Below are 14,216 nucleotides of genomic sequence, written 5' to 3'. Positions count from 1 at the left end.
GTTTCCATATTCCATTAAAGCTGCGCATGTATCTTTGACCGTTTTTCCAATTGCTTGTAATGCAGGGAGTGTATATAATATATCCTAATTTTATTCTTTTATTTTATTCACATTTGCAGTCTGCATAATTGTGTAAGTGTTGGAACAACACTTTTCATACCTGTACATGTGCACTCATATGGAAATACTTACATATGTACATATATTAATATATATTATATTATATTAATATATGTACATATGTATGTAGGCGTGCAAAAAGTAAGTCTATTTTAATAGACATTATATATTTGCTGATATAGTTGGTATAGTTATACATCAATATACATACATACATGTATGGTTATTCCGCAATTGTAATTTGTTTACTGCTGTGAAACGCAAATCGATGTGCACAACTCAGCTACGTATACAAACTGAAATGTCCTTTAAAAATGGGCGAGGCGAAAACCTCCACTTATTGTATATGTATGCATGTACATATACATATACAGATACATGTTACAGTTATACATGTATGTACATAGATATAAGGATATCAAATTATTTGCTGATGCTCAATAGTATTTTGTCACATCACTCAATTAATATTTGTGTGTATATGTATATGTATATGTATATATGAGTACATATGTATATGCATACATCGCAAATTACGTCTCCTTGCATATCTGAATAATTGCGTACATCTACATACATTCGTGTACATACATATGTATGATTCTGAATAAAGATTTATAGTTTGAAAATTATTGTTTCAAATGCACATTTATTCACAGATGAATTTTAATTCAATTCACAAACGTGCACATACATATGCGAATTTATGTATGTATGCTGCTCGAATTTGTGGCCTTTACTAATAATGATAAAACAAATTATTTTTGTTCCTATGAATGTACAACGACATCGATATAGATGAATAATAACAATATATAAACACAAACACACATACATATGTATATAATTAAATGTTCCAATTATATGCACATATGTATGTACATGCGTACACATAGGGTATGTGGATACATACATAGGTATGTACACATGTATATAATTAAGTATGGCATACGTGGAAGGAGTGTATTTTTCAGAGTGAATATGAACATGTAATACACACACAAGCACACATACGTATATACAATGTGTATATATTAAATGTATTCCATTAAACAACACATGTACATACATATAGCTTTGTACATGCCCAACGGAACTAGGCGACAGGCGATAGGCGACACGCGACTGTGTAGGTATGCATGTGCATATATGTATGTCTATACCTATATATATATATATATATATATATATATAATATATATATATATATATAATATATATAAGTATGTATATATATATACTACGTATTGTTGTCTTTAACGTCCGTTGGATAGCAAAGCGAATTCAATACTGATGGCCTCTGATGGAAAGCAGCAGATTCAGGAGTAGCTGCTATAGAGGAATGCATATTTATATGTGCTTCACATTTCTGTATCGCAGGCCGCCACTTATTCTCATTCTCAGTGTTATTCTCCTTCTTGTTTTTGCATTTGCGCTCTCTCGGACTTAGGCTATTTGAATTTCAGCAAAAAAGCTTAGAGAGAAAGTCTCCACAGCATTTGGACGCATGACCGGCAAATAAGCTTTTTCTTCCTTTGGGCAAAGTGATGAGCTTTTTAAAAACATGTGTATGTACATACATGATACACACACACACAGATAAACTGACACACACATAATAATAACTTATTATCGATGGTAATTCTTTTATGAAAAAACTTTATTATTTAACATTAATTCGATGTATGCATATACGATATGGAGTTTTATCGGAAGTACTGTCTTCCAGTTGAGTAGGTATTTATAAAATGCATGCATACATGCATGATTCTATAGCGCGAACGAACTTCAAATGAGTATTTAGGAAATATGGCATATATGAAAATAAAAAGCAACAGGCGTGACAAAGCTACTAATTGTATACAAATGTTCTTGATCAGAACGACAAGTTGAGTCGAGCTAAGCTCGTCTAACTGTCCGTCTCTTCGTCGGTATGTCATACCTCAATTCCCAAAATTGAAAAGAAAACCTATTTCAAATAGCAGAGAGAGCCTAGATACATATGAAAATATGAGCACTTCATTGAAAAAGGCTCCCAGATCAATAATTTATTTCCCGGAGAGCAGCTAGAGCTAAAATCAATGTTTATCTGCTATAAGCTAGGTCGGGCACTACCTTCTAGAGCAGTTTCTGTCAAAGTAACAATCGAAACCCAAAAAAGAAAACAACACATTTTTATTATGCAATTATAGTGTATATTATTTGTTGCTTGAGTTTATAAAAATTGGAATATGTTTATATAAGACACATATATAATAATCTTCAACGGAACAACGTGTTAATTCTATCCTAGTCATACCTAGGAAAATCTGTATTCTCATATGTAATTTGACAAGTGAAATAATGTTGAAGTCTCTTATAAGGCGACCAATAATCATATACCCAAGACCACGAGCGTCGCGGAAATCATTAATTATTTGTTGTGTCAAAAGTTGTATATTATACTTAAATATTTGTAAATTACAAACATTTAATATTTTTAAGGTCGAATGGGAGCTATGTATGTATTTACCTATAAAAAACCGATAATATGGATTATCTCATTCTAATGAACTTTTATCATGCCTTTCACTAATGCTCGTTTTCATACTGGTTCACATAACGGTTAAAGTACATTGGCTTTGCGTATTGCTCTGTTGGAGTTCGAGGGTCGCGGCGACTTGGAAATACTATATTATGTAAGGTGCCAGAGAAAATGTAATTCAGAGTCTTTCGTCAAATCGGCCAAAATATGGCAGATATGTATATATAAGCCCGTAGATCATCTTCTGCACACAGACTATATACATTACTCTTTTTGGGCCTTGAACGAGTGACTGCAACATTATTAATTGCATATGTGCTTTACTTTTATAAATTATGGAATGAAGCTATCGAATAGTATAAATAGAGATTAGAGTTTGATATTAGCTTTAAGTTCAAGTATGAATAAAGTATGAATACATTTGCTGATGTATTTCATAACACAATATTTCGGAGTGTTATTCGATATCTGATTAGAGCTCTGAGGTCATACGATTTGTTAAAACTTGAACCCTTCGAGCGTTACAGCTTTTGCACAGCACATGATCATCTAAGGGATAGCAGCCGCGACCATCGGCTTCGGATGACAATAAGAGGGAACAGTCCTGCAAGAAAATATATTAAATAAATAAATAATTATAGATTTACAAAATTTGATAAAGAGAAACCCTATCTTTATTATCTTTAATTAATAATAGCAGGGACCGCAAATAGGAATTTTGCATTTAAAAAATTGAGGCACAAGAGAACCACCAAGAAGAGAGGAGAAACACACACATATGTACATTTTTTACGGCAAATTAAAAAAAATGATAAACTTTTATTTGCAATTTTTTATAAACAAATTATTTTTATACCCTGAACCCATTTTCAATGGGAAATCAGGGTATAATGGTTTTGTTGAAATGTATGTAACGGGCAGAAGGAGGTGTGACAGACCCCACAATTCTTTTATATATTCTTGATCAGGGCGACGAGCTGAGTCGATACAGCCCTGTCCGTCTGTCTGTCTGTCCGTCCGTCTGTCCGTATGTTTGAACGCGACGATTTCAGAAGATATAAGAGCTAGAGACTAAAATGTCCGTATTTACAGCGCGGATATCGAGTTTATCATTAAAAATCGATAACTCATCCCGATCTTTTTTTATCGATAAAAACCTTATCGAAGATCAGTTATAAAATTATAACTCCCACATCTTTAGAGTTACAGTCTCCAAATTTTGAATGTATATTTATATGCATTTTATACAATTTCGGTTTTTGTTAAAATTTAAAATTTTTAAAGTGATTGAAATAGCTATTTCTCGAAGGGTTCAGAGATCTCGAAGTCGAGCAGTCTCGACTAGAGCTTTTTTAATTGTTTTTATTTTATAAAACATTTTATGGAAATGTTTTCTCTATTTTTATCTAATACCTTTCGCCATCTTTCGGCAAGAGATTTTACAATTTCTGGCAAAAAACTGGTTCAAGTGGTATTTGACGTCCTGATTTGAAGTGAAGTTCTACCATCCCAAAAATTCTGCAGAGACCGGAATAAGTAATAGTACGAAGGTGCTTTTAGCGAGTTATCAAACTTGTATGGGGTCTCGCATTATCCTTGTGAAACACTACACCTTTTCTATTGAACAATTCTTTGAAATCCCACCAAACGGACAACATAACCTTTTTTTTAGTGAATATAGGGATTTGAAGTGGTCTGAGCTGGTTCATCCTTTTTAGAATCTCTTGCGCTTTACATTATTGTAAACAACCCACTTTTCGTCGCCGGTAACAATGCGCTTTGAAAATGGATCATTTCTTTGACGTCTAATAAGCGAATCGCAGTTGTTAATGCGACGATGCAAATTTCGGTCTGTAAGATCATGAGGAACCCATATGCCAAGCTTGGAAATTAATCCTAGACGTTTCATGTGGTTGTGAACGTTGGCATTTTACAGATTTAATCTTCCTGCAATCTCTCGAGTTTTTATTCGACGATTTGCATCGACCAACGACTTTATTTTGTCCACATCTAGGACGTGGTGCATACTCAAGATTGAAATTGCCGGAAAGAAATTTCACAAATCAATTTTGGCATTGGCGTTCGGTCAATACATCTTCTCCGTACACATCGCATAATTTTCGCCATGCTTGAACTGCATTTTTGCCCTTTCAATACTAAATTAGTAAATATGCTGAAAATGTTGCTTTTGATCTTTCATCTTCGATAGGGCACCAAATGAAAACTATTTCGCACAATCCAACAAAAGTGTTTACAAATAAGTTTTACTATATCAAATATTAAAATGTATAACGGTAAGGCGGTTAACCGCCAAGTTGGCTGCGAAAAAATTCAATAAGATCAGCTGTCATGATATGAAATTAATTGGTGAACGACCCTATACATTCGTTTCTCATAAAACAGTGTTTAATGGGAAAGTTATCGCTTACTATATTTGTATATGTATATATACATTTTCTGAAATACTCACCTCGCATTTATAGCATTCTAGATGAAAACTTCGATCAAGGGCAACGACCCTTACAGTTTCTTCTTGTCCGGGCTCCGGCATGATTGGCTCCTGACAAACACAGCAACGAGGAGCAAATTTCCTGAAATGATTTTTTTTTTTTTTTTTTTTTTTACTATATTATATGTATTTATGTTTAGTATATTATATCATATGTTTTTTTAGTATGAGCCAACCTACTTATGGAAATCTGCAATGCAATAATTTTGGTTCGTGGCATCTACTGTGAATGGAATAGCTGCGAATAGAAAACAAAATACATTTAATCATTAAATGCTTCAAAATTACAACGTTCATTCATGAAATCAAATAAGAGATATTATTTGGATAGCCTGAAAATTGAACGGTTTTCGTAAAATGTATGTGACAGGCCGTTGATGTGAGAAGCTACCAGAACTAAGGATTAACAAGTAAAAAAGCTCTAGTCGAGTGTGCTCGATTACGAGATCCCCTGAACCCTTCGAGCAATAGCTATTTCACACACACGCACACACACACACTCATACACACACACACTCATACACACACACACACGCACACACACATACTAACAAACATACACAGACACATACACAAACACATACACACACAAGCACCCACGCATAAACACGCATGGAATGCAGTATGCGCTTACTATAAGAACTTGATTGTTTAATAACGTTTTTTTGTGGACATAAGATCTTCATGAAACTTTTTGATTATAACATGAATATGCATGTATTTGCCAAAGCACAAGTCTCTAGTATTTGAAATACGCTTTTTACAAACATGAGGGTGAGGGGGTGGATATAGAGGTGGGGGGTAAATTTTAACAAAAACCGAATATGCATAAATTGCATATAAGCATACATTAACAAGTAAGAAAGCTCTAGTCGAGACTGCTCGACTACGAGATCCCCTGAACCCTTGGAGCAATAGATATTTCAATAATTTTTCGAGTCTTTCAGCTTACACAAGAAACACGCACACACACACACACACACACACACACACACACACACACACACACGCACGTACGCACACACAGGCATACATACACACACGCATACACACACACACATACATAAACACACGCATACACACACATACATAAACACATACGCACACAAGCACCCACGCATAAACACGCATGGGCTGCAGTGTTGGCTTACTATGAAAACCTAATTGTTTAATAACTTTTTTTGTGGATGAACTTTTTTCATTAAACTTTCAGATTATGATAACAACATGGATATGCATGTACTTGCCAAAGCAAAAGTCTCTAGTATTTGAAATACGCTTTTTACAAACATGGGGTGAGGGGGTGGATATGGGGGTGGGGGGTAAATTTAAAAAAAAACCGAAATTGCATAAATTGCATATTAGCATACAAAACAAGTTTGAAGACTCTAGCAATAAAGGTGTAGGAGATATAATTTTATAACTGGTTTTCGATAAGGGTTTTTATCGATAAAAAAGATCGGGATGAGTTATCGATTTTTAATGATAAACTTGATATGCGCGCTGTAATTACGGACATTTAAAAAAAATTGAAGTCTCTAGCTCTTATATCTTCGGAAATCGACGCGTTCAAACATACGGACAGACGGACAGGGCCAAATCAACTCAGCTCGTCGCTCTGATCAAGAATATACTTTGTGAGGTCTGCCACGCCTCCTTCTGCCTGTTACATACATTTCAACAAAACCATTATACCCTGATTTCCCATTGAAAATGGGTTCAGGGTATAAAAATTTTCTTTACAGGCAAGCACATATTGAGTTTGTTTTAAAATTTTTTTAACTTATGCATCTTTTTTAAGTCATCTGCTCTAAAACTATTTCTCTTACATCTTTAGAGCTAATGTCTTCATTTTTAATTTTTTCGAGTGTGTTAGCTTGATGTCAGAGTGGCCGCGATAAGCGATGCGATGCTAAAAGCGATAAGTATCGCAGCGATCTGCAAGCGAGGGCATGTCAGAGTGAAAGAGAGAAATATTGCTTGAATTGCCAAAAAGAATATATTTCACCGACTAAACAACGTATCAGAAAAGCTTTATCATGCGATAATGCGAGAAAACGATTCAGGAATGCTTTTTCGCAACTCGCTTTACTTCTCGCTTTGGCTCTCTTCTCGCTTCGCTTGCACTCTGACATGCTTTAAGCGATTACATGTAAATCTGCATGTAGAGCTTTCTCGCTTATTGTCGCTCTAAATTATCGCATCGCTTATCGAGGCCACTCTGACAACAGCCTTAGTATTAGGGCTGTTGAGAATATATCAAAATATCAACATATCGATATATTTTTCAACAAAAAATATGATTATATCGCCTTTTTTTGGGCCAAATATAGAATTCTTTATATGATATTTTGATATATTTGGTTTGGGGACTCCTGTGATAAGTAAACCAATTGTGAATGTACACAAATTTAGTATGGTGAAAATGTATTATTCTGACTTTTATAATGAAACAGCCAAATGTAATTTGTGGCTTAAAGTAATGAAAACAAGTAAGAACGTTGCAGTCGGGCGTTACCGACTGCGGAATACTTATTACTTATTACTTATAGAACGAGATCACGGTACCCTAACTGCAAAGTTTGAATGCTTACGCTCAAAAAATGTGAAAATTCAGGTATTTTTCAATATGCCACGCCCCTAAAGAGGCGTAAAACTTATTTTTTTTGTCATCGATAGAGGAGGTTACTGGTAACTTAACTATCTAAATTTATAGCTTCTAGCTATTATACTTTAGGAGATATGAACTTTTGCGGTTTGCCACGCCCCCTGTGGGCAAACATATATTCGACAAATCTTCTTGGTCTTGAGTGATCAGATCGAGTATATATACCAAATTTGAGATCTCTGGCATCAATTAATTAAAAATATCCCTATATCTTCAGGTCCGATTTGCCACATCCCTAATGGGCGTACACATATAATTTTAGAATCATAATCATAGAATCAACATTAGTCTTAAGACTTTATAGAATCATAACATTAGCTGAATTTTAGCGCAGCTAGGTAAAAGTATTGAAGATACAGTTTTATCCGATTTGCCACGCACCCAATGGGCGTAGATATATCCGCCATAGCTAGAAATCTTGGGTGTTCGATGCGGATCTACATTCCAAATTTCACCTTTCTAACTCTTCAATATATATGAATTGTGGTATATCGGAAAATGCATTTTCAGATTTCCCAAGCCCCTAGTGGGCAGATCGGGAATATACAATAAATCGGGATATACACGAGTATGTGTTCCAAATTACAAGTCTATAGATTCAGAAGCGCCGAAATAAACTGCGTTCATACGGACAGTCGGACATTTCACAAAACCAATATACTAATTCACTTCCGTTAAAGAGTATAATAACTCACTTCCGTGAATGAGTATAACAAGTGCCAGCACATTAAAGATGGCGTCGCATGAGAAAAACAAGCACTATGATACTTTTGAATATCGAATACTGGAGTTCAGCGGTATTTTTATTTAAATACAACATAATTATTCTAATTATTCTTGCTATATTCATTCATGAAAGTGAATTAGTATATTGGTTTTGTGCAATGCCTGTCTTGCTGTCCGTCCGTCTGTCCGTTTGAACGGCGAACCACCCAAGACCAAAAGACTTCGACAGATACATGTCTGCACACAGGGGGCGTGGCAAACCACAAAAGTTTATATCTCCTAAAGTATAATAGCTAGAAGCTTCAAATGTAGATAGTTGAGTTACTATCGATGACCCAAAAATAATTTTTACACCTCTTTAGGGGCGTCGCATATCGAAAAATACCCTGTAATTTTCACATTTTTAAGCGTAAGCATTCAATTTTTGCAGTTAGGGTACCGTTAGCTCGTTCTAAGCACTGGCCAAAAATGAGGTGTTTACGCCGAATAGGGGCGTGGCATATCGGGGAAAACTGCATTTTCTACAGTATTAGAGCTAATCTTAGCTACTCAATTGCTGATGGTGTGGGAATGAGTATTCCGTAGTCGGTAACGAACGACTGCAACGTTCATACTTGTTTTTTGGGACGGATTAAAAATATTGATTTATCGATATTTTGAAAGTTGCATATCAAATATCATATTGATATTTCATCAATACAATATTTTAAAAATATTCGACAGCCCTAGTTAGTATAGTCCCGAAAAGATTTACCTCTGTCTGTGGTAGTATCACCTAGTTTTCCTATCTATCACTATTTCACCTAGTATTTTTGTCTCCCCCATACTTACCATCCAAACTATTTCCACAGACAACGCAAGTAAAACATTGTGGATGATAGGGTTTGCCCGTGGCTCTTAAAATTCTCTCCAAAATTGGCTTTAAGCAAACTGAACACTTCTCAAGTGTTTGCAAATAGTCGTATTCGCAAAATGGTTGTCCTTCTAGTGCATAAAATGGTTTGCCCTGTAGGTTAAGTTGACATTCAGTGCATGTGAAACATGAAATGTGATATATTTGATCCATGGCAGTGCATCCACTACTTTCGCCGAGCACGCGTTCATTACACTTGAAGCAACGACCTATATGGGTAACAAATGAAAAGAATTAGGAAGATACATGACTGATTATCAAAGATTTTTAGACATATACCGACCGTAGCTCTCCACTTCGTTAGTCGAATCAATTGTTGACAAGTGATATTGACTCAAGTGCTCATCATTTTCACTTATTTTTGAAAATCCAATGTTAGCCTCTACTTTAGCTTCGTCGTTGCAGTATATGGGAGTATTTGTTCCACTTCCACTTTGTTCTAACCCCAGTTTATTCCAATTGCTGGTTGACATAATGCGCTGATTTACATATGTAGTATATGCATTACAATTCGCAGTACGCGACGATATATCGACAGCTGGACGTGGGTTTATGGGTTCATATATCGAATCATATGTTGAAGAACTCTGCCAGAGCATAAGAAAGTCATTTCCCATTAGTGCTTTCAAATATCAGGTATCCAAAATTCGCCCGTACGTATTACAGATTATAACATAGAAATGAATTTGTCAAAGAAGTCCCTAATATTTGGAATGTCTCTTACAAATTTGGGGATTCTAGCTTTAATGGTTTAACATATATAACATTATTACTGATTTTCGATCATGTTTTAATCGATAACAAAATAACGGGAAAAGTTATCGATTTTTGAAGATATGCGCGTGGTATACACGAACCTAGGAAAACAAATTTTCAAGTCTCTAGCCCTTATAGCTTCTGAGATCGACGCTTTCAAGCATACGGACGGACGGCGTCTAAATCGACTCAGCTCGTCGTCCTGATCAAGAATATATATAATTTATGGGGTCTGCCACGCTTCCTTCTGCCTGTTACATACTTTTAACAAAACCCTTATACCCTGATTTCCCATTTTCAATGGGTTCTCCTACACCTTTAGAGCTAGAGCTTCCAAATTTTGAATGTAGACTTATATATATTTTATACGATTTCGTTAGAATTTTTGTTAGAATTTACCCCCCACTCCTATTTCTACCCCCTCACCCACACCTTTGTAAAAAGCGTATTTCAAATACTAGAGACTTGTACATACATTTGAGCATTATAATTATGTTCTAAAAGTTTCATTAAGATTGTACGTCTAGAAATTAAATTATTCAACAAATAAATTCTTATAATGTTGCTCACACTGCAGAGCAGCCCAAGCACAGAGGCTGCTTATTGCACAGTTAGCAGAGCGCGGTCTAATACGTGCGTGTGTATGTATGTGTGCCGAAAAGAAGTGCACAGTGAATAGAATATCAGATTGGAGGGTTCAGGGTATCTCCTAGTCGAGCAGTCTCGACTAGAGTCTTCTTACTTGTTTTTTTTTTTCGATTTCTTTCAAAGGATCGCATTTTCTTTGATTTATCGCGATTTTCGATTTCAGGGGATACGAATTATCTGTATATGAAGCTTATTTAAATGATCATATATAAATAAATTGTATTTATATATAACATGTATATATTCTGTATGGAATGGTGATTGCCGCGTCAACTTGCATGTATGTATTCATATACCCTTTATATATTTTATTTTTATATAATACATTCCAACCTGGGATAATGCACCATAGGCAAAATAGTCGCCACAAGTCTTATTTTGATAATTCTGAAATGGAATTATTTACTTTATTTGTTAATAAGCTGTGATATGAGAATATTTACGTTTTGAGTAGCATATGGATTGGCAAGGTTTACCCTGGATGTTGCCATTGGTTCATTTGGATTTTTCCCATGTGAGTCGCCCGCTTTGTCAAAGACGTCACTAGCTCTTCGCAGCTCACTATAAGATGAGCTAACTGGACTAGGAGGCGGCGGTAAGTCTTCTTCTAATTCCTTATCTAAAGATGGGGTTGTCCAAATAGAAAGCATTCGATTCGGAGTTATATTATCAGCAATAAATAGATATGTAAAAGGTAGGTACTCGATTTTTTAATTATCCTTAACACATCAACCGATATCTGTTACAAGCGGTGGCCCCATATGGAGCCGAGGAGCATCTCCCTTGGTTGCACTGGGCTTTCTGGCTGGCATATCGTAATACAACTTACCATTTCGTGTAAATGTATTTTGGACATTGGAAGAAGAATCATTTGGTTGCATGAATACAGATTTCGACTCGTTAGCTAGACACTCCGAAGAGTGTTGTAGATTGCTATAAATAGATGCACTCTGCCTGGAAAAGTGGCCACTTAGAGATGTGGAGGATAGTTTCGGAATGATTTCGGCATGTTCAGCAATTTGTAGACTCTGCGCACCCAATAGTCCCTTTTTCTCCATTTGCTGTTTATGGTACGCTAAAGCTTCTAATTGCTGTTCCAATATAGCTGGGTTGTCCAGTGTTGTTCGGCTATTGCCAATTTTATCAACACTTTTACTAGCATAAATGGGCTGCTTGATTAGAAGGTTCGATCCACTAAGTAGTGGCTGTGAAAAAAGTGGTTCTCGGGCATCCGTAACTAGTTTGCTAAGGGGCACCTGTAAAATGGTGTAGTGATATTTCCTTTTTGCACTATGAACTTTATAATTATTTTTCACCTGAGGCATATCAACTGTCTTTTTGAATGGCTTCGGTGGTATGGTTGGTGCCGTCCTCGACTTACTGAAAACGGAGGTATTTTGAGCAGCATCAGCTTTCTGTTGTAAATTGTTAACTAAAGCTGCGACTTTTCCGGTTTTCATATGTGCATCATCGCACCTTCTATTCAATATCGTTAATTGCTTTAGCTGCTCCTCTAGAGAATTCATAGTACTGTTTCCTTGTTTGACTAAATGCACAATAGCAGAACAATTTCTCATCATACACTGTCAATTCATATTTGACAGCATTAAACAAAAATAGTATAAATACACAACAAAGTTAGAGATGGGAGAACATTAAGAGAATAATCGTTACACGAGTTTTACGACAGTAGTTGAAGCTCCTCTTTGTGAGTTATCAAGATAGTCTTAGTTGGCAACACTAATCAGAGAACACATAGACTAGACATTTAGAACAAATTTTTTCAACGACGAAAAATGCGCTGAAGAGACCAGCCAACTTCGTATTTGCTCGGCTGGGTCTTTTGAGGCTCAAGCAGTGTGTTCGCTGGTTAGTGTTGGCAATCATACCAAAATTTCTTGCGAGTTACTTTAAGTTATTTTATAGAATTATATTCTATTTCAGAGTCTAAAAAGCATATTTTAATGAAATAAATGTAATCTTTTTAATATTGTCAAATATTCAGAGAGTATCCTCACCACTGGTTCTGGGCGCATCGATGTATCGATGTTACATCGATGTTTCAAATAAAATGAGAAATATCGATGTTATTTGTTCGATGTTCGATGTTTTGTAAAAATGTTACCTCCACTAAATTTACTGGTTTAATAGAACTATTTCTAAACATCTCTAACAATAGTCAACTGAGTTAAGCCACGGACCAAACAGTGGTCAGTGGTTAAGCAGAAAACGTGTTGTGAGCTAAAAGTACTAAATAATATGTATGCGTGTCAGCAACCTCTACTGAGAGTGAGAGGATGTTGAACAAAGCTGGACTTCGTGTTACCCAAAAACGAAGCTCGCAAAAATCCACAAATGTTGACATGCTAGTATTATCAACAAAAAAGATTGGGTCTCAAGTGAGACCTCTTAGAATATTGGATGGTAAAGTTTCCCATACTGAGATTAATTTTAAATAATGATATTAATAACAATTTAATTGCAGATCTTAAAATACGGGTATTTTAAAAAAGCTAACGGTTATTAACAGTTAAGACTGATGGAGTGAAACATATATTTTTTATTTACTATTTAATTTTGTTTTCGTTTCTTTTTTATTTCTAAGTTTTCAATTTATGAAATGAGGAATGGATTTCAATCTATAACTTAATCAATCAATAACTTAATCTTGTTAAGTGACCGCTCACCAGCTATATGGCATTATCGATAACTTTTAGTAAATAATTGTCGACTATACCACCACTAACCATACAACAGTGTTATATCACGATTGAGTGATAGGTTGGGCAAAGCGATCCGTTAAGTTAACGGTGTGACGTCATTATTTCCGAAATTGGTGAGCGTGCTTTTAAAATTTTATGAAAAGGAAGCAATTCTTACACTTTAATCTATTTTAAAAGCTGTAGATAAAATAAAGCAAGCTGGGCAGCTTATTAAAAGTTTTATATAAACAATTTAAAGGTTTTATATTATTGCTCATGCACTCATTTAACATTTTAACATTGACCTTCGTGTATAATGGCTTTGGAATAATTGGATTCTTCCAAGGCTGTAGAGCTGCTTCTGGCAGATTGTATGTTTTATTAGATGTAATACCCATAATCATTCTCAGTTTTCGATTTTGTAATAACTGCCCGCCAGGTTTCAGCTGGGATAACAGAGCAAAATCTGCTAACTGGTGTGTTATACAGTTAGTCGTATTATTCGCTGAACGCTGGCGCATCTCTGATCAATTTGGTTCCATTTCCAAATATTTTAACAAGTGGGCTGGGCGTGGGTCATAAATTTGCAAATATATGTGCTGTGGGAATATAAAGGGTTGAGTTCATGCTTATATTAAATGTGAGTATAC

At 35.3% G+C, this 14,216-nt stretch overlaps 1 protein-coding gene across 1 annotated transcript; it reads right to left on the bottom strand.

Annotated features, from left to right (window-relative positions):
* Nucleotides 1-2,797: 2,797 nt before the first annotated feature.
* LOC6585806 (lipoma-preferred partner homolog) lies at nt 2,798-12,828 on the bottom strand. Its single transcript, XM_002011396.4, has 9 exons — nt 12,181-12,828; nt 11,694-12,120; nt 11,308-11,483; nt 11,198-11,251; nt 9,744-10,047; nt 9,379-9,669; nt 5,334-5,391; nt 5,115-5,235; nt 2,798-3,248 (listed from the first exon to the last, which is right to left on the bottom strand). Exons 1-9 carry the CDS (start codon nt 12,442-12,444, stop codon nt 3,117-3,119), a joined length of 1,827 nt encoding a protein of 608 aa, XP_002011432.2. The 5' UTR covers nt 12,445-12,828; the 3' UTR covers nt 2,798-3,116.
* Nucleotides 12,829-14,216: the final 1,388 nt, after the last annotated feature.

This window comes from Drosophila mojavensis, unplaced genomic scaffold (genome assembly GCF_018153725.1).
Source record: "Drosophila mojavensis isolate 15081-1352.22 unplaced genomic scaffold, ASM1815372v1 contig_151, whole genome shotgun sequence".
Classification (NCBI taxonomy): domain Eukaryota; kingdom Metazoa; phylum Arthropoda; class Insecta; order Diptera; family Drosophilidae; genus Drosophila; species Drosophila mojavensis.
The sequence above is the reverse complement of the archived record's forward strand: the minus strand, read 5'-3'. Positions and strand labels throughout refer to the sequence as shown.

Coding starts and splice junctions, on each gene's coding strand:
- LOC6585806 (XM_002011396.4), bottom strand. CDS start 12,444: ATGATGAGAAATTGTTCTGCTATTGTGCATTTAGTCAAACAAGGAAAC. Junction 12,121..12,180: donor AGACAGTTGATATGCCTCAG/GTGAAAAATAAT, acceptor ACCATTTTACAG/GTGCCCCTTAGCAAACTAGT. Junction 9,670..9,743: donor TAACGAAGTGGAGAGCTACG/GTCGGTATATGT, acceptor TTACCCATATAG/GTCGTTGCTTCAAGTGTAAT.